This window comes from Bos taurus, chromosome X (genome assembly GCF_002263795.3).
Source record: "Bos taurus isolate L1 Dominette 01449 registration number 42190680 breed Hereford chromosome X, ARS-UCD2.0, whole genome shotgun sequence".
In the NCBI taxonomy this organism is placed as follows: domain Eukaryota; kingdom Metazoa; phylum Chordata; class Mammalia; order Artiodactyla; family Bovidae; genus Bos; species Bos taurus.
In genome coordinates this window covers 50,070,299-50,096,190 of record NC_037357.1, presented here as the reverse complement: position 1 = coordinate 50,096,190, position 25,892 = coordinate 50,070,299, and the positions used below count along the sequence as shown (strand labels likewise).

Below are 25,892 nucleotides of genomic sequence, written 5' to 3'. Positions count from 1 at the left end.
TACTAAAAGGTAAGATTTATAGTACAACCGTGGGGCTTCCCCTGTGGCTCAGCTGGTAAAGGCCCACCTGCCAGCGCAGGAAACCTAAGAGACTTGGGTTTGATCCCTGGGTCAGGAAGATCCCGTGGAGGAGGACATGGAAACCCACTCCAGCATTCTTCCCTGGAGAATCCAGTGGACAGAAGAACCTGGTAGCTTACAGTCCATAGGGTGGCAAAGAGTCGGACCATACTGAAGCAATTATCACACAGATATCGTTATGTTTCCTTTTAGCAGTGAGTGAATCTTTCAAAAAATGTTTTTTTGAAGTAACTTTAGACCTAACAAAAGTTTGCAAAAAACAGTATAGAAAACCTTCATCCAGATTTCCCTAATGTTAACATCTTCCATAGGCATATAAAAATTATGAAAATTGAAAATTAATATTGATGCAGTACTATTAACTAATTTACATACTTTATTTGAATTCTATCATTTATCCCGGTAATCTCCTTTTTCTGTCCCAGCATCCCATTCCGGATACCACATTTGGCCATCATTTCTCTTTAGTCTCCCCCACGCTGAGAATTCCTCAAGCTTTCTGGGTCTTTCCCAACGGTGACAGTTTTGGAGATACTGCTCAGGTATTTTATACAATGTCTGTCAGTTTGGGTTTGTCTGGTGTTTTCTTAGGATTAGATGAAAGTTACACATTTTTGGCAATAATACCTGTTTTATTTCCTCTCCTTCGTTCTAATGGTGATGGAGTGATTTCTACCATAGGGATCTGGGGGTGGCTGCTGAACATACACACCTGACACTGGACAGGTGCTACCCACAGCAGCTTCTCAGTACTGTTCACTCACTGCCTGAGGGAAGAGGATACTACTGGCTAGGTCGAGCCTCAGGGGAGTCATGCTCCGGAAGAGAATGAACAAGCAGGGCTGTGGGAGGTTACCTGTGGTAACAAGAGATGGTGGTGACCCTTGGTTCTCAAGGAAGGATGTGATTAGCTTGTTTGAATACTTCTGTGGACTGGTGGGGAACCAAAACCTGATAGGGGCAAGCAGACCCTGTCGCCGGTTCCTATGATAAGGCTGCTCCTGGGCTAGGGGAATTCTTGCTCGGAGCCAAAAAGAGGGATAGGATTCTTCTCAGACTTTTATTCACTGCTTTTAAAATTCATCTGTTGATTTGGCCTACAACAAATATGACTAAAAGGTGACTTTCTGTTTCCTTATTCCTACCATATTTGTTCGTTGGAATTCTGTAGAGCTGTCTTTTCTCCCTCATATTTTTATAAATTTTCAAATTACAAAATTTTATAGAATGCATTTCTAATTACCAAATCAAATAAGTAATCAAATTCTTTATGTCAATATTGAGTTGTGAATAACTTTGTTATATTCTGACTTATAATCAAATTATATCCTTATTTAGTTTCTTGCATTTTTCCAGCTTTGGTGATTAGGAACTCCTTCTTGTGGGCTGTGTGTTCTTTGAGCATGACATGGTTCTTTTCTGTGTACTTCCTTGCTGGCATTATAAGGTATTCCTGTTCATCTTGTGACCCTGAAATCAGAACACTTCTGCCAAAACCCATGTTTCCTTTCGTTGGAAAATGACATTTAGTAACTGATATCTCCCTGCATGTTCATTGCTGCTACTGGGGTTTCCTTGCAGCTAGGTCTTCCTTTTCCATTGGTAAATGAAGGAAATATATTGTCTGTATATACTTATGCTCCCAGATACATTGGAATTTCTCTAGATATTTCTGTAGATAGTGAAAGCCAGGAGCTCACACTGGTACTTCTTTTTTTTAAATTAATTAATTAATTAATTTTAACTGGAGGATAATGAGTTTACAATATTGTGATGGTTTATGCGATACATCAACCATCCACTCTAGTCTTTTTTGTAACCTCTTTGTCTCACCTGGCTCTCCTTATCTTCAGTATCTACTTATTTGTTCACACCTGATTATACATGATGTAGTTACAGAAATGCTACCAAATGGTTAGATAGTATGACCGACCTAATGGACATGAATTTGAGCAAACTCTAGGAGATAGTGAAGGATGGGGAGACCTGGTGTGCTACAGAGACAGGGATCGCAAAAAGTCGGGTACAACTTAATGACTGAACACAAAACACGCACCTGTTGGAAGCAGTTCTGATGACTTGTGTTTGTGTACACTTGTTTATATCTTAAGCCTCAAAGGATGCAATCAAAGTACTGTTTGCCCAAGTTGCTTAGCTTAGCTATTTTCCTCCTCACTCCTTCTCTTGTGGTTAAGACATTCATTTGTAGTATATTTAGGCTAATTTGTTGGTGTTTCTAATTTGAGTTTGCCCTCTCCCCCCATATCCTAGTTCATTTTAATGTTTCACTTAATCTTGGGGTATGTGAAACACTACTGTGATTCAGACTCAGGGCTACATAAACACACATACTGTAGGAGTATGATTCTTTCCCCATGTCTTCCACCCGCTTCGCATTCCCCATTTCTTTTCCACAATCCCCCTGTAGATAACCAATCTGGTTATCTGGTTGAATCTTTCCTGTATGTACTCTACACGAATGAATAGATACATATGGGTTTTCTTATGTTCCATTGATTATTAAATGAAAGATAGCATTTTCTAAAGCTTCTTTGCACTTTTCCTTTTTCAATAAACAGCATTTCATTAAAAAAAAAAAAAACTCCTTATTCTGTACTCCTTCATTCTTTTTTATAGCTACATTAGATTACACTGGCTTCTATAGGGGCATTTCCGGAGAAGGCAATGGCAACCCACTCCAGCACTCTTGTCTGGCAAATCCCATGGACCGAGGAGCCTGGTGGGCTTCGGTCCCTGGGGTCCCTAGCAGTCGGACACGGCTGAGTGACTTCACTTTCACTTTTCACTGTCATGCCTTGTAGAAGGAAATGGCAACCCACTCCAGTGTTCTTGCCTGGAGAATCCCAGGGACCGGGGACCCTGGTGGGCTGCCGTCTTTGGGGTCCCACAGAGTCGGACACGACTGAAGCGACTTAGCAGCAGCAGCAGCAGCAGCAGCATAGGGGCATTTCAGTTGTTTTCAACATTTCGTAATGATTAATACAAACAATGCTGCAGTGAATAACCCTGTGTACACGCATTTTTGTGTTGGTGGTAATGTCTCTTCCAGTTTCATTTCCAGCAATAGGATTGTTGGCCCAAATGTTAAATGCATCTGTAGTTATGTTGTGTTATGGCTGAGCCACTTTCACCTTCACTTCAGTTCAGTTCAGTCGCTCAGTCGTGTCCAGCTCTTTGCGACCCCATGAGCCGCAGCACGCCAGGCCTCCCTGTCCATCACCAACTCCCGGAGTTCACTCAGACTCACGTCCATCGAGTCAGAGATGCCATCCAGCCATCTCATCCTCTGTCGTCCCCTTCTCCTCCTGCCCCCAATCCCTCCCAGCATCAGAGTCTTTTCCAATGAGTCCACTCTTCGCAACTTGCCATACATTAAAAAAAAATCTTTTTAGTCACATAGAATGTTCTTTTCTTTAATCACCTCTGGAAGTTTCAGTCACAGTTAGAAAGCCTTTCCCAATGCTGATATTGAAGAAAAATTCTGCCATATTTTCTTCAAGATTTTGTTATGGTTGCATTTTTTTGTTTAGATTCCTAAACCCATTTACAGTTTATTTTTGTGGATGGTATGTCATGGATCTGCACTGATTTTTTTTTTTAATGTCTCAATTGTTCCAGCCTCATTTATTGAATGTTCATCTTTGCCTCAGTGATTTTACATGCCTTTGGATCATATACTAAAATCCCCAACTATAATTGGTGTTATTCTGAGATTTTTATTCTATGCCACTGGCCTATTAGTCTATTCCTGTACTGGTACCCAAGTGGTATAAATTCAGAGCTTTATAGTGTGCTTTTATGTCTGATATGATTACTATTCACTCATGCTGCTGCTGCTGCTGCTAAGTGGCTTCAGTCGTGTCCGACTCCGTGTGACCCCATGGACTGCAGCCCACCAGGCTTCTCCGTCCATGGGATTGTCCAGGCAAGGAACACTGGAGTGGGTTGCCATTTCCTTCTCCAATGCATGAAAGTGGAAAGTGAAAGTGAAGTTGCTCAGTCCTGTCTTGACTCTTAGCGACCCCATGGACTGCAGCCTACCAGGATGCCTACCATCCCTGGGATTTTCCGGGCAACAGTACTGGAGTGGGGTGCCATTGCCTTCTCCCTATTCACTCATAGGTTTTCCTTTTTTACTTGTATCCTGGCTATTCTTGCACGTTTGTTTTTTTTTTTTTTTTAATATGAACTAAATTATCCATTGGTCTAACTCCATGCAAATGTTCGCCGATATTTTTGACATTATATTCAATGTATACATAACTTTAGAGGGAATCAATATCTTTTTAGTGCTGAGTTATTCTATCTAAGGTCTTTGAAAATCTTCCTACTTATTCAAGTTTCCTTCTATGTTGTTCAAGAGTGTTTACAAATTATCCTTGTATAGATGCTCTCATTAAGTTTATTTCTATACGCTTACTCTTTGTTATTGCCATTGTATATGGGATTTTCTCTCCTAAACATGTCCTCCAGCTGTGTGTGTGTGTGTGTGTGTGTGTGTGTGTATGTAAAACAAAGACTAATAATATTTGTATGTAACTTTATATCCTACTACCTTGCTGAATTCTCTTTGTTTTAGTTAATTTGTCATGGTTTCTATAAGACTCTTCAGGTGTGCGATGATATCACCTGGACATAGAGGTGGCTTTACATCTTCTTGTCCATTCTTAAAAATCTTATTGGTTTCTCTAGTCAACTGACTAGTGCTTGCTGTTGAAGACTGAACAGGAGCGATATAGTGGGCATACTTTTGTTATTCCTGACCTTATTGGAAAACCTCTGGTACTCCCCCACTAAATAAAGTATTTGCATGAGGAACCACTTATATAGCTCTTATCATGTTAATAATGCACCCCTGATTCCTATTTCTTCAGTTTTCTCTTTTTTAACATGAATGCCTATTGAAGTTTCCCAAAGATTGGTTTGGCATCTGTGATGATAGTCATATGATTATTGTTCAGTTGCTATTGTCACGTCTGACTCTTTGCAACCCAGGCTCCTCTGTCCTCCCCTATTGCCGAGGACCAGCCCCGGCTGATCCAGGGTATTCGAAGGGGAGACGGCGTCGGCGACTATTTATATGCTAATTAGAGATATAGAGAACAATAGAATGAGGATAGCTCAGTAGGAAAATTCAGTGGAGAAAAGAAGCTGAGTAGCTTGGTTTACGCGGGAGACCAATAAAACTTCAAGACAAGAAGTTTGCACCACTTACGTAGGCCGCAGGCGCCCTCTCGAATAGCGGAAGGTGTCTCACCCTAGACACCTTCTCGAGTGGGTCTTAGAAGCCCAGGCATGATTAGTAAGCGTGGTGGGTTCCGCGCTCCAGATGGAGACTCAGCTGGAAGTTAAAAGAAAGAATGACATGGGGAGACCAAGCGTTGGTGAGCAAGGCCCATAGCTTTATTTTTAACAGGGGCTTTTATACCCTAAGTTACACATAGAGGATAATAGGGGATGCAAAGTCAGCAGTCTTTGGTTCTTATCAAAAACCAAGGTTTCTTTCCTGCAAATGTATCGTATACAAATGGTTTAGGTGATTTACATCATCTTCTGGCCAGATGGCCTACTAACATTTTATGACTCTTGACAAGGACTTATCAACAAAGACTTTCTCTAAGAGTAATTATTTCAAGGTTTGGCACCATCTTCCAAAGATAAAATTGCATTCCTATAGGGCGGATGTGTAATGGGTTTACAACAAAGAAAGAATTTATTACCTTAAGGGTCTAAAGTTACTAACACCAAGGCCACTACTTATTTTTTCTACATACCCACTATTAATTGATACATATTCAAGGATACAATTCAGGGGATGTGAAAACTTGGCAACAAGCATTGACTCATCAATGAAATCCTTTACTAGTTTATTCTGACAGTTTTTAACTCTCTGAGAGGCTCTAAGCTATTTGAATATCTTAAGCTTCCCATGCCTCTCGAGGCTGGGAGACTGTAAACAATCGTATGCATAGCTGCAGGAGTCCGGGTAAACTTGTCAGGCGAGTTAGAGAGCCATCAGAGGGGTTTGGATTTAAACACTCCTAATTGCCCAGGAACTTTATTAATTGGAGCTGTAAGTTAACTCTTTGACAGAGAGAGAGCGAGATGGTGGTAGAGGACAGCCCCCAGTAAAGTCAGAGGTGAGAGCACAAAGCAATAAAGTAGGCAGACTCTGTTTTTTTGGGGGAAAATGCTCGAGAATATCCGGGGGGACTCCTGAGGCTCGATCCCGCCTTTGCGTATGCCGAGCCTCCTTCCTCATGACCTTTGTCATGAGTGGAATGCCTCACCGGCTCCCCGCACCCTATCTCCCAGAGTTTGCTCAGATTCATGTGTATTGAGTCAGTGATGCTGTCTAACCATCTCATTCTCTGCTGCTCCCTACTCGTTTCGACTTCAATCTCTCCCAACATCAGGGTCTTTGTCTTTAAATATGTTACCGTGGTGAATGATATGAATGAAATTCCTAATACAGAGCCAGCCTTGTATTAATGGAATAAGTCCCACTTTATCACAGTATCAGATCAGATCAGATCAGTCGCTCAGTCGTGTCCGGCTCTTTGCGACCCCGTGAATCGAGGCACGCCAGGCCTCCCTGTCCATCACCAACTCCCGGAGTTCACCGAGACTCACGTCCATCGAGTCAGTGATGCCCTCCAGCCATCTCATCCTCTGTTGTCCCCTTCTCCTCCTGCCCCCAATCCCTCCCAGCACCAGAGTCTTTTCCAATGAGTCAACTCTTCGCATGAGGTGGCCAAAGTACTGGAGTTTCAGCTTTAGCATCATTCCTTCCAAAGAAATGCCAGGGCTGATCTCCTCCACAATGGACTGGTTGGATCTCCTTGCAGTCCAAGGGACTCTCAAGAGTCTTCTCCAACACCAGCGTTCAAAAGCATCAATTCTTCGGCGCCCAGCCTTCTTCACAGTCCAACTCTCACATCCATACATGACCACAGGAAAAACCATAGCCTTGACTAGAGGAACCTTTGTTGGCAAAGTAATGTCTCTGTACTACTTTCTAAATGTATTGTTGGATGTTTGCTAATATTCTATTTAGAGTTTTGGTATCTATGTTTATGTGTTAGTATCCTACTTGCTTCCTAAACGAAATTAGGGACGTTTCCTTGCTTTCAAATGTTCTTAAACAAGTCACAAAGCTTTGGGACTATTTGATCTTTGATGGTTTACTAGAATTCACCAATAAATACATCTGAGCAAGGTGCTTCTTGGGTGTAATTCTTGTAATAACTGTATTCATTTCTTCTGTGAAAATTGGCTCATTTAAACTTTCTAACACTAGATTTAAACTTTCGAAGCAAAGGAGAAAAGAAAAGATATAAGCGTCTGAATGCAGAGTTCCAAAGAAGAGCCAGAAGAGGTAAGAAAGCCTTCTTCAGTGATCAATGCAAAGAAATAGAGGAAAACAACAGAATGGGAAAGACTAGAGATCTCGTCAAGAAAATTAGAGGTACTAAGGGAACATCTCGTGCAAAGATGGGCTCGATAAAGGACAGAAATGGTATGGACCTAACAGAAGCAGAAGATACTAAGAAGAGATGGCAAGAATACACAGAAGAACTGTACAAGAAAGATCTTCACGAGCAAGATAATCACGACGGTGATTATCTAGGTGATAATCTAGGTGATATCTATCTAGGTGATAATCTAGGTGATCACTCACCTGGAGCCAGGTATCCTGGAATGTGAAATCAAGTGGGCCTTAGAAAGCATCACCAGGAACAAAGCTGGTGGGCGTGATGGAATTGCAGTTGAGCTATTTCAAATCCTGAAAGATGATGCTGTGGAAGTGCTGCACTCAATATGCCAGCAAATTTGGAAAACTCAGCAGTGGCCACAGGACTGGAAAAGGTCAGTTTTCATTCCAATCCCAAAGAAAGGCAACTCCAAAGAATGTTCAAACTACTGCATAACTGCACTCATCTCACACGCTAGTAAAGTAATGGTCAAAATTCTCCAAGCCAGGCTTCAGCAATACGTGAACCGTGAACTTCCAGATGTTCAAGCTGGTTTTAGAAAAGGCAGAGGAACCAGAGTCCAAATTGCCAACATCTGCTGGATCATGGAAAAAGCAAGAGAGTTCCAGGAAAACATCTATTTCTGCTTTATTGACTATGCCAAAGCCTTTGACTGTGTGGATCACAATCAACTGTGGAAAATTCTTCAAGAGATGGGAATACCAGACCACCTGACCTGCCTCTTGAGAAACCTGTATGCAGGTCAGAAAGCAGCAGTTAGAACTGGACATGGAACAACAGACTGTTTCCAAATAGGACAAGGAGTACGGCAAGGCTGTATATTGTCACCGTGCTTGTTCAACTTATATGCAGAGTACATCTTGAGAAACGCTGGGCTGGAGGAAGCACAAGCTGGAATCAAGATTACCGGGAGAAATATCAATAATGTCAGATATGCAGATGACACCACCCTTATGGCAGAAAGTGAAAAAGAACTAAAGAGCCTCTTGATGAAAGTGAAAGAGGAGAGCGAAAACGTTGGCTTAAAGAAAGCTCAACATTCAGAAAACGACGATCATGGCATCTGGTCTCATCCATGGCAAATAGATGGGGAAACAGTGGAAATAGTGGCTGACTTTGTTTTTCTGGGCTCCAAAATCACTGCAGATGGTGACTGCAGCCATGAAATTAAAAGACGCTGACTCCTTGGAAGGAAAGTTATGACCAACCCAGACAGCATATTGAAAAGCAGAGACATTAGTTTGTCAACAACGGTCCGTCTAGTCAAGGCTATGGTTTTTCCGGTGGTCATGTATGGATGTGAGATTTGGACTATAAAGAAAGCTAAGCACTGAAGAATTGATGCTTTTGAACCGTGGTGTTGGAGAAAACTCTTGAGAGTCCCTTGGACTTCAAGGAGATCCAACCAGTCCATCCTAAAGGAGGTCAGTCCTGGGTGTTCATTGGAACGACTGATGCTGAAGCCGAACGTCCAATACTTTGGCCACCTCATGCGAAGAGTTGACTCATTGGAAAAGACCCTGATGCTGGGAGGGATTGGGGGCAGGAGGAGAAGGGGACGACAGAGGATGAGATGGCTGGATGGCATCACTGACTCGGTGGACGTGAGTCTGAGTGAACTCCGGGAGTTGGTGATGGACAGGGAGGCCTGGCGTGCCTCGATTCACGGGGTCGCAAAGAGTCGGACACGACTGAGCGACTGACCTGAACTGAATTTTGCCCTCTGAGATTCCAAAACTCCCCATAGACATGCCTGTGAGAGGGTTTCCTACTATGTGGAAAATTCTTCTTCACAACTCCCTCACCAGGGACAGGTGTCCATCCCTAAATCTTTTTTCTCTGTTTTCGTCTTTTGTATGTTGTCCTACCTCCTCTTGAAGAGTTTGAGGTGCCTTTCTGGGTGCCTTGTGTCCTCAACCAATGTTCAGAAGTTGTTTTGTGGGAGTTGCTCAACATTCAAATGATCTTTTGTTGAATTTTTGGAGGAGAGGCTGGTTTCCCCATCCTATTCCTCTGCCATCTCGGGACCACCGTATTCTGTAATCTCATACAATCTGATTAGCCTTAGACTAAGTCTGATGTATTAAATCTTCTATTGTTAGTGTTTTCTCTTATTACTGTTATTTTATCTACATATCCTTCCCTTTTTACTTTTGAAGGTGTTTGCAGTACTCCTGGTGCATAAATATTCCTAACGATTACATCTCCATTTTGAGTTTTTGCTTTTATCATTAAGACATATTCTTCATCATGTTTAATGCATTGTTAAAACTCATCCTGAACCACCTATTTCCTTAACACTTTACTCTCTAGTCTATGCATTTTTTCCGCCAATATCATTTAACACTCCCCTATTGCATCATGATAAAAAGGTTGTTCTATTTTCTTATACTCTTCTCCCTTCTCTCATTTTACTTGCACATTTTCTGTTTTTTCACAACATAAAACTTCTGTACATTAGTCTTCTCCCCTTTCCTCCATGTTGATTTTAGTATTACATGTAAAATACTCACTTTTAGATAGTTTGGTGAAGTTTTCCTTCTCATCACCTGTTGGAACACCATCTCAGTTCCTCTTTTAGACGATTACTTGGCAAATATTCTGTAAAGAGATGTGTAGGGAATGTTGTAAGTTTCTGGGTCACAGTGTTCCTGTCACTCTACTCACCTTTGCAACTGTAGTGCCAAAGCATTCAGAGACAATGCATAAATGATATATCGTGGCTTTGTTCCAATAAAACTTTATATATAAAATCAAGCAGTTGGCTTGATTTGGGTTAGTGGGCCAGTCTGAAGACTGACCCTTACTCTAGTAGCTTCCTTAGTTGAATATAAAATCTTTATGTCAACCTTTCATTTTGTTTGTTTGTTTTGGAGATTGGGGGAGAAGTCATGAGTACTCTGATTTGTGGTTTTCTTATGTATTGCAAGATCCTTAATTTTCCCTTCTGTTTATTTTTCCCATCATTACCCAAGTGCCAACAGAGGCTTCTCCCTTCTTCATTGCCTTATTCTTCCCTAAAAGCTGTATCTTTCAAAAACTGCACTTTTAAGTCATCTGTGTCCCTTAAAAAACTCCTATTAGGAATTCCTCCCCTGTAGTCCATGCTCTCATATTCTAGGACACCTTTTCAGTAATTTTAGATTTATTCTGTGCTTAGTCATTCTGCTGTAGTTTTAGATCTGCTTTAAGCCCTTTCCCATCTTCCTTTCTCTCTATCTCTTGGAAGATTTCTATGTCTGTCTTTTTTCTTGCCACAAAGCCTAGTCATGGGAGTATGAAAAATCATGCTGAGATTTCATGATTTTTGTTTTATTCACAATTACTTTGAATTTTTGGCATTCTCCATTTTAAAGGAATTGTGAGGCTTTTATGTTGATGCACATTTTCCTTCTTATTGATTTATGTCTTTTTGGGAAGAAATAATTTGAGGAAGGTTATGATTGGCTTCTGCTAACTTACCTATGACTTATAATGGCATTTTATCTTATGTAAATGTGTGTATGTGTGCATGTATATAATTAAATACACACACAAGTCTATTTTCATTCTATTCCCAGAGGAGAGGTCACTTGAGTTGGCCATATAATTTGCCCATATATTTATTCAATAAGCATTTTGTCCATAGCTATCCCTGGAAACAAACAAGAGACTATAGATTTTTTCTCAGAACTTCTAAATATTCTCCACTCTGAAGCAGGTTTGTGAAGATGGACCAAAAGATCACAGCCACACTCTTCGAGCTTGCTGCAAAGAGTCTGCTGAGTAGTGAGCCTATAGTGATGCATGCTCTGGAGAAAATCCCAGGAGGTCTCTTTGTTCCATTGTTCAGCACTGCCTTCTTGGGTGGGCATAAGAAGATCCTAAAGGCAATGGTGAGGGTCTGGCCTTTTCACTGTCTCCATCTTGGGTCACTGAAGACACAGGAGTCATACTATGACATCTTGGAAGCCATGATTGATGGTCTGCCAATCCCCCCAGCCCAGAACTCTTCCTCTAGGTAAGTCTATGACCAGAAGATTTATAGGGAGTCAGCAGGAGGGTACGCTGTAGCCTGGGGCAGGGGAGTATCTAACCTTCTCCCAACACTAGCCAATGAATTCAGCAGTTGGGGTCACCTTCAGTATTTCATTGTCTTATAGAGTTGATTAAAGAATAGAGGTGATTGAGGGTACTATGAATGAGTTTGACTGTGATTACATAGAAGTGGGATAGGGGCATTGAGACAGGGCAAGACCAGAGGTGAAGGAAGTGTGGGGAAAGGATGAAAGATGCTCAGTTTGTGTGGAAAGAACTTCTTGGTGAATGGTGATGAAGTGAAAACCAGGATTCAGGTGTTCTCTCCGTTTCCCACCATTGATCTTGCTGGGTTATGTTCCAATCAACAACATTTCATGTGTTCTGTCTTCTTTCCTTACAGGGGCCACAAACTGAGGATCCTAGATTTAAGGCACAGGTCAAACTGTAAGATAACATGCTCTCACGTCAGGATCACATTCCCTTTCTGTTTACAGTCATGCAAATACTCTCGGCATGCTGTCCGTAACTTAGAAAACACTCAGCATCGTGCCAGGTGCCTTGAGATTGGTAATTCTGGGTCTGAGGTTGAGTCAGCTCAGGAAACCATGGAATTACTAGTGAATATTTCCCTCAGTAATACCTTGAGAGCACAGCAGTTTCTCACTTTCCTCTGTAATAAAGTTGAGCAGAGTTCTGGGTTCTTGCACCTCTGCTGCAGAGATTTGCGAATCAATAGAATGTCTACCAACAGACATATCCTTCAGATTCTGGATCTGGGGTGCATTAATCATCTGGAAATGGATCAGGCTTTTCTGAATGAGATCATCACCCTTTTTGCTGGAATGATCCACCTGCACAGCCTTAGTTTGTCTAACATCCCCTTTAGGTCTTATAAGGGAAGGAATTTCAGGTTTTTTCTCATCCTGCTTGGGCAGCTGGAAAACCTCCAGGAGCTCAGGTTGTCTTTCTTCTACCTCAGAGATCAACTGCACAAACTGCTCAGGTGAGGGGATTGGGAGAAATCTGGGTTCCCTGAAAACCTCATTGTTAAGACAGAAGGGACCATTCTTACATCTTCTTCCTATGCTCCTAGTAACCTACTTTTCCTTTCACCTCAGCATAGGCATTGCTAGGAGTTTGAACCTAGCTGGGGGAGAATGGGGTACCTTATGGTGAGAGGTAGATGAGGTTAGTGAAGGAAGCTGTGCTTATTCATTCATTCAGTGACCACAGGCAGACAGAACATGTTTGTACATAGATTTCTGAAAAAGACTCAGTCCTTCTGCTCCTGGACTTTATAGCTCTCTAGAGAGGAAGGGGAGGCACTCAAAGAGAAACGTTAAGTTGTAGTTCTAATGCACATGCCCGTGGATGGGTCACAAGAGTTAACACTGCCAGATAATTTTGCTCCTGTATTTTCCCGAAGGCTTAGACCCTTGAATGGAGAGCTTGTCATCTGGAAAGTAAAGGAAACCCTCAGTTGGCTGCTTTCCTAGACCCAGCCTCACCAAATAAGTGAACCAGATCCAGTCCTTATTATTTTATATATACTGAGTGCATGTGAATTTTTTCACTTAATCCTTCTCGTAACTCTGTATAGTAATTACTGGTGTGCACATTTCAAGGTTAAAACCCTCTTCCTCAGAGTGGTAAAGTAACTTTCTCAGTGTCCAAAATTTATAATCTCTGATCCTAAAGTCCACATTGATAACCACCTATTGGAAACTAGTATATAGCAGTTTATTGTAGAGGAATATGTTCCTGTAATTTGGGGGTCTTTGCTGTCATTCTTCTGAAATAAACTTACTTTTTCTCTCTTTAGAGTCCTGCCACCTCATATGGATGCATTGTGTCTCCCTTTCTGTGGCCTTTCTATCAGAGATGTCTCTTTCCTGTCCCAGAGCTCTCAGGCCACCCAGCTCAGGGTATTGAATCTCAATAACAATAATTTCTTTTCAGAAGCTTATGAGCCCTTCCAGGCTCTGCTGGAAAAGGTTTCAGGCACCATACAACGTCTGGAGATAAATAATTGTATGATGACTGATTCTACTCTCTTGGCCATCATCCCAACCCTGAACCAATGTGTCCACCTTCGTGTTTTTAACTTTGCCTTCAACCCCATTACGATGCCTGTGCTCAAGAGCCTTCTGCAGCGCTTGACATCCTTACCGAGGCTGAGGCATGTGATTTATCCTGTTCCTGTCCATTGTTACCAGGAGCAGAATTTTTATCACAGCTTGAACCGACAGAAACTTGCCGAAGTTCAGGCCCAGGTCAAGGCGATGCTGCACATGTTACACCAGGATCACGTGCAATGGGCCACTTATTCTGATTGATTTCCACTATATAAGAAGTGTTTCACCACTGATGCATGGCTGTTAAGTGTTCATAGTTTTGCCTGAAGCCCAAGTTTGTAGAGATACATATACAAAGTTCTACTGTTCCAGAAAACAGGTTTAAGAATGTTGGATATGTAACTGACCTCTATAAAAGAGAAACTTTAAAAAGGAAATAGAGGAATTTGAAAGGTCCTCTGGATCTCTTGTTCACTGCCCTCTACATCTTCTTCTCATTACTAACCAAGTTATGGCTATGTGATATAAGCTGACTGAGGCATAATATATCATATCATTTTCTTCTCCACACTGATTGGTCCATTTATCAATCTATGGGCACTTGACACAATTCAGATCTGTTGAAACTCTTCCTAGAGGTGGTAGTTGTTGAGTAATTTTGCCCTCTAGGTACCTGCAAATTTCCTCTGTTTCTGATTCGCTCAGGTTGTTTATCAGGACACATACGCAGGTAAAAAGAAACAGACTATGCCCACTACCTAGTGGTACCTTCATCAGCATGTTACTGCCTGATTTCTCAGGTCTCAGAACCCTGGCTTTGTTATTGGCTATTTCACACACATTCACCAAGTATCTGTTATGATTTAGGTACTTTTCCACATGTTAAAAAAAAAAAAAGTCCCTGATCTCACCAAAGTGTAGATACTCCTATTGTTTACTAGTTTGTCTGTTTTCCCTAGAGCACTTGAGAACTTATTTATCCCCCATAAACCTCCCCCCCCGCTTTTTTTTGCATTTTCCCTTACATGATTGGCTCAAATGATATTGGCCTCTTTTGTCCTGTTGGATAGCTGCTCAGTCCTCACATCATGGCTTGAATGTTACCTCATCAGATAGGTTTTCTGTTGTCTCTTATTTCCCCATTTAAGTAGATTTATTCTGATGTTTCTTTGTCTTAATGTACCATGTACAGTTCCTTCATGGTACACATTGTTCCATATGTATTTATTCTGTCTGCTCTTCCACTAGAGTTGCACTGTTCAGTATGGTGCACACTAACCATATGTGAATATTGAAGTCTAGAAATTTGGCTATTCTCGAATGTGATGTACCCTAAGTGTTAAATGCACACTGTGTATCCAAGAGTTAATAAGAAACAAAAGATGTAGAATAACTGATTAATCATTTATGTATACTGTTTACATGTTGAAATGATAACATACTGCATATCAAAAACAGTAAAGATAAGAGAATGTAAATTCTTTATATTGTTATATGTTAAAATGATAGCATTGTATTTCAAAGAATTAGTAAGAAAAATGTTAAAGTAGTTACCTGCTCATATGTTTACAAGTCAATGTGATAAAACAATGCATTTCAACACTTACTGAGAACAAATACCGTTAATTAATAGATTGTTCCTAGTGTTTATATGTTGAAAGGGTAACACAGAAAATATCAACAATTTGGTAACAAAAAAAGAATAGAAAAATAATTAGTAGTTTGTGTATGGTGTTTCCTTGTTTAAATGAAAACAGATTGTATTTTAAAGACTTAGTAAGAAAGAAAAATGTAATAGTAATTAATGATGTGTTCATTGTTTCCACGTTGAAGTAATAAAACAATTTTTTAAATTCAGTAAAAAAATTTATTTTTCCTACATGTTGAAATGATAAACCATTTCAAAGACTTGAGAAAATATAAAAATTAATTCATAATTAATAAAAATAGTGAATAGCTTGTTCCTAACTGCATGTGAAGTTGCTCAGTCGTGTCTGACTCTTTGGAACCCCATGGACTGTAGCCTATCAGGTTCCATCCATGGGATTTTCCAGGCAAGAATATAGGAGTGGGTTGCCATTTCCTTCTCCAGAGGATCTTCCTGACCCAGGGATTGAAGCCGGGTCTCCCGCATTGCAGGCAGACGCTTTACCATCTGAGCCAGCATGTTGTTGCTTTTTTTGAAATGATAACAAATGGCATTTCAAAGAAATGAGAATCATATGAGAACCATAAGAAAATTAGAATGCAACAAGGTCACCATTACCCTGATACTAAAACCAGAGAAAGACACTACAGAAAAAAAAAATGACATGGCAACAGCTTTGATGTATATAAATAGAAAAATCCTAGACAAAATATTAGCAAAACAAATTCAACAATATATAAAAAGGACCATACACCATAATCACATAGCATTTATTTCAGTGTCACAAGGATGATACATTTGCAAATCAATGTGTGATGCACCATTATAATATAACAAAAGTTAAAACTCAGATAATTATCTCAGTAGATGCAGAAAAACTGTTTGACACAATTGAACATCCGTTCATGAAAACAACTCTCAACAAAGTTTAGAGGGAATATGTCTCAAAATAATAAAGGCATCTATGAGAAACTCACAGCCAGCATCTCAGAGAGCAGTGAAAAGCTGAAAGACTTCCTGCAGAATTCAGGTACAAGACAGGATACCACTCACACCACTTCTATTTAACATAGTATTGAAAGTCCTACTAGCCACAGCAATAAAATGAAAAATATAAATAAATAAAGTCATCCATACTGGAAGGGAAGAGATAAAACACACCCTTTGCAGATGACATGATACTTTGTATTGAAAGCTCTAAAGACCACCTAAAAACTACTACAATTCATGAATGAATCTATTAAAGTTGAAGGGTGGAAAATTAACATACAGAAATCTGTTACATTTCTTTACACTAATAATGGAATATCACAAAAAGAAAGATTTTTAAAAATTCTGTTTAAATTGCATCAAAAAGAATAAAATATCTAGGAGTACACATAACCAAGGAGATGAAAACCCTATACTCTAAAAACTGGTGAAAGAAATCGAAGGTGAATAAAGAAATAGGCATCCTGTGCTCTTGGGTTGAAAGAATTAATATTGTTAAAATGTCCATACCACCCAAAGCAATGTACAGCTTTAATGCAATTTCTATCCAAATACCCATGCCATTTTTCACAAAACTAGAACCAATAATCCAAAATTCCTATGGAACCACAAAAGACCTCAAATTGCTAAAGCCATCTTGAGCAAAAAACAAAGATGGAGGTATAACCTTCTCAAAATCCAGACCATACAACAAAGCTACAGTAATCAAAACAGCATAATGCTGATACAGAACACAGACATAGATCAATGATGTAGAATAAACAGTCCAGAAATAAACCCATGCACCTATGGTCAGTTAACCTATGAAAAAGGAGGCAAGATATACAATGGAGAAAAGACAGTTTTCAATAAGTGGTGCTGGGAAAACTGGTCATGTACTTGCAAAACAAAGATTAGAACTTTCTCTCACACCATATACAAAAATAAACTCTAAATGTTTTAAAGACCCACGTTTAAGACCTCAAACCACAAAGCTCCTAGAAGAGAACATAAGCAGAACACTCATTGACAAAAATAGCAGTATTTTTTTTTTTTGATGAGTCTTCTAAGGCAAAAGAAATAAAAGCAAAAATAGTTAAACGAGATGTAATTAAACTTAAGAGTTTTTGCACAGGAAAGAAAACCATAAAAAATGAAAACCTAAGGATTGGGATAAAATATTTGCAAACAATGTGATCAACAAGGGTTTTTAATTCAAAATATATAAACAACTCATAGAACTAAGTATCAAAACAAAAAACAATTCAGTAAAAAAATGGGCAGGAAGCCTGAATAGACATTTTTCCAGAGAAGATGTACACATGGTTAATAGGCACATGAAAAGATGGTCAACACGGCTAATAAGAGGGATGCAAATCAAAACAATCATGAGGTACCACTGCATTCCAGTCAAAATGGATATCATAATAAGGTCTACAAATAATAAGTGTTTGAAAGACTGTGGAGAAAAAGGAGTTCTTTCACCCTTCTGGTGGGAATGGAAATTGGAGCAGCCACTATGGAAAACCATATGGAGTTCCTTCAAAAACTAAAAACTACCATATGATCCAACAATTCACTCCTGGATATATATCCAGAACAATAACAAAAACAATGAAAAGATACATAACCCCATTGTTCATAGCAGCACTACAGTAGCAAATGTATGACAGCAACCTAAGTGTCCATCACCAGATGAATGGGTAGAATAATGTGGTGCATGCACGTACATATGCACACACACACACGCATATGCACACACACAAACACAGAAATATTACTCAGCCATGAAAAGAATGAAATTCTGCTATTTGCTGCAATATGGATGGATCTAGGCAATATTGTGTTTAGTTAAATGTCAAGTATAGAAGGATACATACTGTACGATACCACTTGCATGTGGAATCTAAACAAAAAAAACACAAATGAATGCATACACAAAATGTAAACAGACTCACAGACAATGAAAACAAAATTTTGGTTACAAACAGGCAAGGGAAGGGACAAGGGACAAACTAGTGGAATGGGATTAAGAGATACAACTACTAAGTATAAAATAGATAAGCAACAATCATATACTCTATAGCACAGTGAATTATAAGTATCATAATAACTAACAGTGGGGTATAACCTGGAAAACTACTGGATCACTATGCCATACACTGGAAACTAATATAATATTGCAAATTAACTATTGTTGTTTTGTCGATAAATCGTGTCCAACTCTTTGTGACCCTATGTATTAATCATTTACCACCAGGCTCCTCTGTCCATGGGGTTTCCCAGGTAAGGATACTGGAGTGAGTTGCCATTTCCTTCTCCATGGGATCTTCCTGACCTAGGGATCAAACCCGCATCTTATTCTTGGTAGGCAGCTTCTTTACTGCTAAGCCACCAGAAGAGTCCAAATCAACTGTACTTCAATTAAAAAGAAAAAGCATGCAAAATTATTTAATAAATTATTCACCCTGCTACTATAATGAAATAATATGCTACATTTCAAAGACTTACCAAAAACAAAACCCTAATTAATTAATAATGCTAGTTACCACCATTCTTACATGAAAGATATTTAATTATACCAGTCTGATTTAAGATACTAATAATGCAGCTTAACTTTGATTGCATGGGAAAACTCTATGGTTTTACTTCTTCCCATCTCATTTTGTGTTACTGATGTCCTGGTTTACATGTTTTGATATTGTGAGCACTAACAAATTATTGCAACTCTATTTTTTAAATAATTAATTAATTTATTTTAATTGAAGGCTAATTACTTTACAATATTGTGGTGGTTTTTGCTGTATATTGACATGAATCAGCCACGGGTGTACATGTGTCCCCCCATCCCGAACCCCCTTCCACCTCCCTCCCCATCCCATCCTTTTTGGTTATCCCAGTGAACTGGCTTTGAGTGACCTGTTTCATACATCGAACTTGGACTGGTCATCTATTTCACATATGGTAAAATATGTGTTTCGATGCTATTCTCTCAAATCATCCCACCCTCGCCTTCTCCCACATGGTCCAAAAGTCTGTACTTTATACCCATGTCTCTTTTACTGTCTTGCATATAGGGACATTGTTACCATCTTTCTAAATTCCATGTATATGCATTAATATACTGCATTGGTGTTTTTCTTTCTCACTTACTGTACATTGTGTAATAGGCTCCAGTTTCATCCACCTCGTTAGAATTCACTCAAATGAATTTTTTAAATAGCTGAGTAATACTCCATTGTGTATCTGTACCACAACTTTCTTGTCCATTCTTCTGCTGATGGACATCTAGGTTGCTTCCATATCCTAGTAAACAGTCCTGCAATGAACAATGGGGTACATGTGTCTCTTTCAATTCCAGTTTCCTGGATGTGTATGCTCAGCAGTGGGATTGCTGGGTTGTATGGCAGTTCTATTTTCTGTTTTTTTAAGGAATCTCTACACTGTTCTCCATAGTGGCTGTAGTAGTTTGCATTCCCACCAACAATGGAAGAGGGTTCCTTTTTCTCCACACCCTCTCCAGCATTTATTGTAAATTTCCTGATGGGACCTATCTGGCCAGCATGAGATGGTACCTCATTGTGGTTTTGCTTTTCATTTCTCTGAAAATGAGTGATGTTGAACATCTTTTCATGTGTTTGTCAGCCATCCATTTGTTTTCTTTGGAGAAATGTCTGTTTAATTTTTTGGCCCACTTTTTTGATTGGGTTGTTTATTTTTAATACATTTCACTTTTATACAGAAGTTTAAACATTCTGAATTTGACTATTTGCTTTACTTTTTCTTGTGAGTTACATCATTTCCAAGGTTTTTATGTTATTAATTGGTGTATTTTTGTTTCCACTTAAAGAACTCCCTTGAGCATTTTGTTTAAGGCAAGTCTATCGGTGAAAAACTCCCTCAGCTTTGGTTTCTCTGGGAATGTCATTATCTTTCTTTTCTTAAGAACAGCTTTTCTGAATAGAGTATTCTTTGTTGTTAGTTGTTTTCTTTCAGCACTTTGAATATATCATCCCACTCTCTCCAGGATTGCAAGGTTTCTTTTCAGAAATCTCCTGATAGCCTTATGCTGTTCCCTTTTATGTGACAAGTCGCATTTCTCTCACAAACTTAAAAATTCTCTCTTTGAAAAGGGAGACATCTTATAGTATCGGTGGTAATGTAACTTGATATTGCCACTATGGAGAACAGTATGGAGGTTCCTTAAAAAAGCTAAGCATAGAACTACCATATCACCCAGCAATCTCACTCTTGGACATACACCCAGAGAAAACAATAATTGAAAAAGACACATGGCCCCACTGTTCATTGCAGCACTATTTGCAATATCCTGCACATAGAATCAATGTAAATCTCCATCATAGAAGAATGGATAAAGAAAACGTGGTACATATATACAAATATATACAACAGAATGTTACTCAGACACTGAAAGGAATGACATAGATACTGTCATACAGAGTGAAATAATTCAAAATGAGAAAAAGAAATATATAGTAACAATCGTGGAATCTAGAAAAAAGACATGGATCAACTTATTTGTAAAGCAGAAATAGAGACAGACATAGAGAATGGACTCATTGATACTGAGGGTGGGGTAGGGTGTGGGATGCACTGGGGGATTGGGATTGACACACACCCTACTACATATAAAACAAATAACTAATGAAAACCCACGTATAGCAGAGGAAACTACTCAGTGCTCTGTGGTGACCTAAATAGGCAGGAAAACCAAAAAAGAGGGGATATATGTAGATGTATAGCGGACTAACTTTGCTGGATACCAAACTAATACAATATTGTAAAGCAACGATACTCCAAGAAAAACTGATCTTAAAAAAGTTGAAATGAAATTCTAGATTGTAAGAATTCAAAATCAGTAAAATATCAAGACAGATAGAAAAAAAAAAAAAACAATTCTTTTCCTGTCTTCAACTTTTGAGGTTTTTATTAAAATGTGTCTTCATATAACCTACTATGAGATGATATTGTTTTGGAAATTGTTTTATGAATTCGGATGTCGATGTTTCTCCCATAAATTGAGAGTTTTCAGCCATTATTTCCATAAATAAAAATTTCCCTTTTCTCTCTTTCTTCCTCCTTCTGTCTCCTCTTCCTCCTTCTCTTTTGCCTCCTTACCTAGGGTCCCCCATTATGGGTCCATGTAATAGTGTTCAAAAAATCTCATAGGTTTCCCCCACTCTTTTTCATTTTTTTCAAGTCTGATTAGATAATTTCAAACTAAGTCTTTTTTAGTTCATAAATTCTTTCTTCTGCTTGATGCAGTCTGCTGTTGAAGGTCTCTAGAATATTTCTACTCTCATCCATTGTATTCTTTGGCTCCAAAATATCTTTTTGGCTCCCTTTTATGATTTCTGTCTCCTTGTTGACTTTCCATTTTATTCAAGTATTGCTTTCCTGATCTCATTGAGTTGTCTTGTAGCTGTCTGAGCATCTTTAAAGCAATCATTCTGAATTTTTTGCCAGGCACTTCATGGACCTGAGTTTCTATGGGGTCAATTACTGGGATATTATCTTGTTCACTAGTGGGGTGTTGCACTTCCTAGATTTTTCCCATTACTGGAAATCTCATGTTGGTGTCTTCACATTTTAGGAATCAATCTCCTCCACCAGTCTTTAGGAACTTTCTTCAGGAGATAAGCACATGCACCAGTCAGCCAAGCTAGGTATACTGGGGGTCTCTTAGCCTTCTTCTATGTATTCACCTGACTAACCCTTCTTGTTCATCTTGTGAAGGAAGTGTTGGGATTATATACACCATCTGTCAATTGCATAAAGCTAGCATACATGATGATAGCCTCCAATTTATTTTCCATATCTCAGTCCCCAGAAGTGTTTAAGGTACAACTGTTCACCCCATCCAGCAGAGTGGTGTCAGTTCTCTTTATATGCCTATGCATGTTCAGTAGAGGTTTGAGTAGAGGGGGGTCTATGGAATGCCAGTTCTGAAGAGAAGGGCACAAGGAGTGCTGAGGGTGCTTGTAGGCCAATTGGGGCTTCCTTGGGTGATGTGTTCTGTGATGTTTGTGAGGGACAGTCCATGAGGCGGTTAGTAGGAACAGCAGAGATTTGTTGAATTAGTGCCCAATTGGCTGTCATTCTTTCCCCAAGTCATTGCTTGCTGTTGTTCAATTGGTCAGTCGTGTCCAATGTTTTGCAAAACAGGGACTTCAGCATGCCAGGCTTCCCTGTCCTTCACTATCCACTGGAGTTTGCTCAAAATCAGGTCTATCGAGTTGATGTCATCAAACCATCTCATCCTCTGTGGCCCCCTTCTCCTCCTGCCCTCAATTTTTCAGAGCATCAGGGTCTTTTTCAATGAGTTGGCTCTTTGCATGAAGTAGCAAGAGTGCTGGAGCTTCAGGGTCAGCATCAATCCTTCCAATGAATATTCAGGGTTGATTTCCTTTAGCACTGACTGGTTTGATCATCGTGCTATTCAAGGGACTCTCAAGACTATTCTGCAGCACCACAGTTCAAAAACATTAATTCTTTGGCACTCAGCCTTCTTTATGCTCCACCTCTCACATCCATACATGACTACTGGCAAAACTATAGCTTTGACTATATGGACATTTATCCGCAAAGTATAAATGTCTCTGATGTCTCTGCTTTTTAATATAATGTCTAAGTTTGTCACAGCTATTTTTCAAGGAGAAAGCATCTTTTAATTTCATGGCTGCAGTCACTGGTCTGCAGTGATTTTGGAGCCAAAGCAAATAAAATCTCATACTCTTTCCATTTCCCCACCTATTTGCCATCAAGTGATGGGACCAGAGGCCATGATCTTGGTTTTCTGAATACTGAGTTTTAAGCCAACACTTTCACTCTCCTTCCCCTTAATCAAGGGGCTCTTTAGTTACTATTCTCTTTCTGCCATTAGGGTGGTGTCATCTGCTTATCTGAGGTTACTGATACTTCTTCAGCCAATCTTGATTCCAGTTTTAGTTTCATCCACCCTGGCATTTTGCATGATGTACTCTGCATATAAGTTAAATAAGCAGGGTGACCATATATAGTCTTGAGGTACTCCTGTCCCAATTTGGAACCAGTCCGTTGCTCCATGTCTGGTTCTAACTGTTGCTTATTGACCTGCATACAGGTCTCTCAGGAGACAGGTAAAGTGGTCTGGTATGTCGTCTCTTTAAGAATCCACAGTTTGTTGTGATTCATACACTCAGTGGATTTAGTATAGTCAATGAAGGAGAAGTAGATGTTTTTCTGGGATTCTCTTGCTTTTTCTATGATCCAACAGATGCTCTCAATTGGATCTCTGATTCCTCTACCCTTTCTGAATCCAGCTTGTACATTTGGAAGTTTTCAGTTCACATACTGTTGAAGCCTAGCTTGAAGGATTTTGAGCTTTACTTTGCTAGCCTGTGAAATGAGTGCAGTTGTGGGGTAGTTTGAATATTCTTTGGCATTGCCCTTCTTTGAGATTGCAATGAAAACTGACCTTTCCCTGTCCTGTGGCCTGTGCTGAGGTTTTGTGTGTATTTTTGCTTCCCTTGTAGCTCAGTTGGTAAAGAATCTGCCTGCAGTGCAGGAGACCCAGGTTCGATCCCTGGGTTGGGAAGATCCCCTGGAGAAGGAAATGGCAACCCACTCCAGTATCCTTGCCTGGAAAATCTCACGGACACAGGAGCCTGGTGGGCTGCAGTCCATGGTGTCGCAAAGAGTTGGGCATAACTGAGCGACTAACACTTACTTACTTACACTTCTTAGTATTTTCTGTTTCTGTCAGGTCTATACACTTTCTGTCTCTTATTGTGCCCATGAAATAGGCCAAGCATCCAAACCAAAAACAGCCCTCATACCAATAAATTATCAAACCCACACAAGCAATGCAAGGAGACTTTTGCATATAACTGGTTCTCCAAGACTACAGTAGATATTTGTTTCTCCTAACCTGAGGGGAAGAGAATCATGAACCAAATAAAGAAGCAGAGGAATCACTCTTAGTTAAAAGACCAAGAGAATTCCCCTGAAAGAGCAAACAATGAAACAGAACTTTCAGTGTAACAGACACTGAGTTCAGAAAGCAGGTGATGAAATATTAAAGGAATTAAGAAAGGCTATTACCATAAGTGCCCATCACTGTAAAAATGAATTAGAAACTATAAGGAGGAGCCAAGAAAAATTAAAAACTTCACTTGCCAAGACAAAAGCTGAGCTCAAGGCAATGAATAGCAGAATGAATAATACAGAAGAATGAATAATTCAGAAGAAAGAATAAGTGACCTGGAAGATATAATAATGGAAACAGGTCAATCAAAAGAGCAGAGAGAAAGCCAGATTTTATTAAAAATGAAAACAATGTAAGAGACCTATGGGATAATGTAAAGCAGGCCAATCTAAGCAGAACAGGGATTCCAGAAGGAGAAAGGAAAGGGATTGAAAATGTATTTGAAGAAATTATGGCTGAAAAGTCCCCAAACCTAAAGATGGAAACAGATATCAAGATATAAGAAGTACAGAGGGTCCCAAACAAGAGGAACTCAAGCAGACTTACACCAAAACATATAATTTTTTTTAAATGGCAAGATTTTTAAAGATAAAGTCAAGATTCTAAAGGCTGCAAGAGAAAAACAAAGTGCTGATTAAAAGGGAACCCCCATAAGTCTATCAGTTAATTTTTCTACAGAAACACTGCAGGTCAGATGGGAAATGTCTATTAAGATCTGCCCATTTCTCTATTGGGTTATTCCCACGGACAGAGGAGCCTGACAGGCTACAGGCCACTGGGACCTAAAGAGTCAGACACAACTGAGAAACTGGGCATGGGGACATGGCATACTCTCTCCCATTGGTGAATTCACGAAGGATATTTTATTTTTACCACATCCCAGTGAAGCACTGAACCAGCAGGTAGGCGTAGCAGTGGTTTGTGGGGAGGGCAGATTGTGGTAATTATACTGCTAGAAACCATCTTCCTTTGGGTTGTAATACTTGAGGTTCTGTAGGTTTGTGTGTTGTGCATTTTGTACATGAATTGTTCCATGTTGTCTTGGGTCAGGCTTGTGAGTAATGATCTGTGCACTTCCGATCACTCCATGATGGAGGAACTCTTCTGGGGAGTCACTGCTTTCCCTGTGTGGCCCGCTGTCAGGAAAGTCCTGCTACTCACAGACTTGGCACTTTTCCTGTGTGGCACTGGAAGAGAAATTAAACACAGACAGAGCATTTGACCCACAAATGCTACTTGCTCAGTCCGCAAAACTCAGAGAGAGCCTGGCAGGCTCTCTTTCTCACACACCCCACATCCAATGGGTCAGGAAATTCTTTCAGCTCCTCTGTCAAAGTATGTCCAGAATCCAGCCACTTCTCACCACCTCATGACCACCACCCTGGCCAAGACATGAACATCTATCTCCTGGGCTGGACTGCCGTCCAACTGGCCCCTCTGCTTTCAGCCTGGCTGCCTTACCTGTCTGTTCTCAACATGGCAGCACAGCGCAAGTCAAATCATTTCAGTGCTCTGCTCAACACCATATAACAATGGCTTGAAGCCCACAAACATGTTAAAAAACCAGGAGTTCCTAATGATCAACAAGTACAACA

At 39.8% G+C, this 25,892-nt stretch overlaps 1 protein-coding gene across 3 annotated transcripts in view; it reads left to right on the top strand.

The window, feature by feature from the left end:
* Window positions 1–15,543, top strand: part of LOC112445115 (melanoma antigen preferentially expressed in tumors-like) — a 40,455-nt gene extending 24,912 nt beyond the window's left edge. For 2 of the 3 annotated variants that reach the window (XM_059883589.1, XM_059883590.1), the window contains 4 exons: window positions 507–623; window positions 11,299–11,598; window positions 12,019–12,621; window positions 13,441–15,534. In XM_059883589.1, the coding sequence (XP_059739572.1) occupies window positions 11,309–11,598; window positions 12,019–12,621; window positions 13,441–13,954 (1,407 nt within the window). In that variant the 5' untranslated portion in view covers window positions 507–623; window positions 11,299–11,308 and the 3' untranslated portion in view covers window positions 13,955–15,534. Of the gene's footprint in view, window positions 1–506; window positions 624–11,295; window positions 11,599–12,018; window positions 12,622–13,440 lie in introns of all 3 variants that reach the window. The other variant, XM_059883588.1, reaches the window with a different exon arrangement.
* The last annotated feature ends 10,349 nt before the right edge of the window (window positions 15,544–25,892 follow it).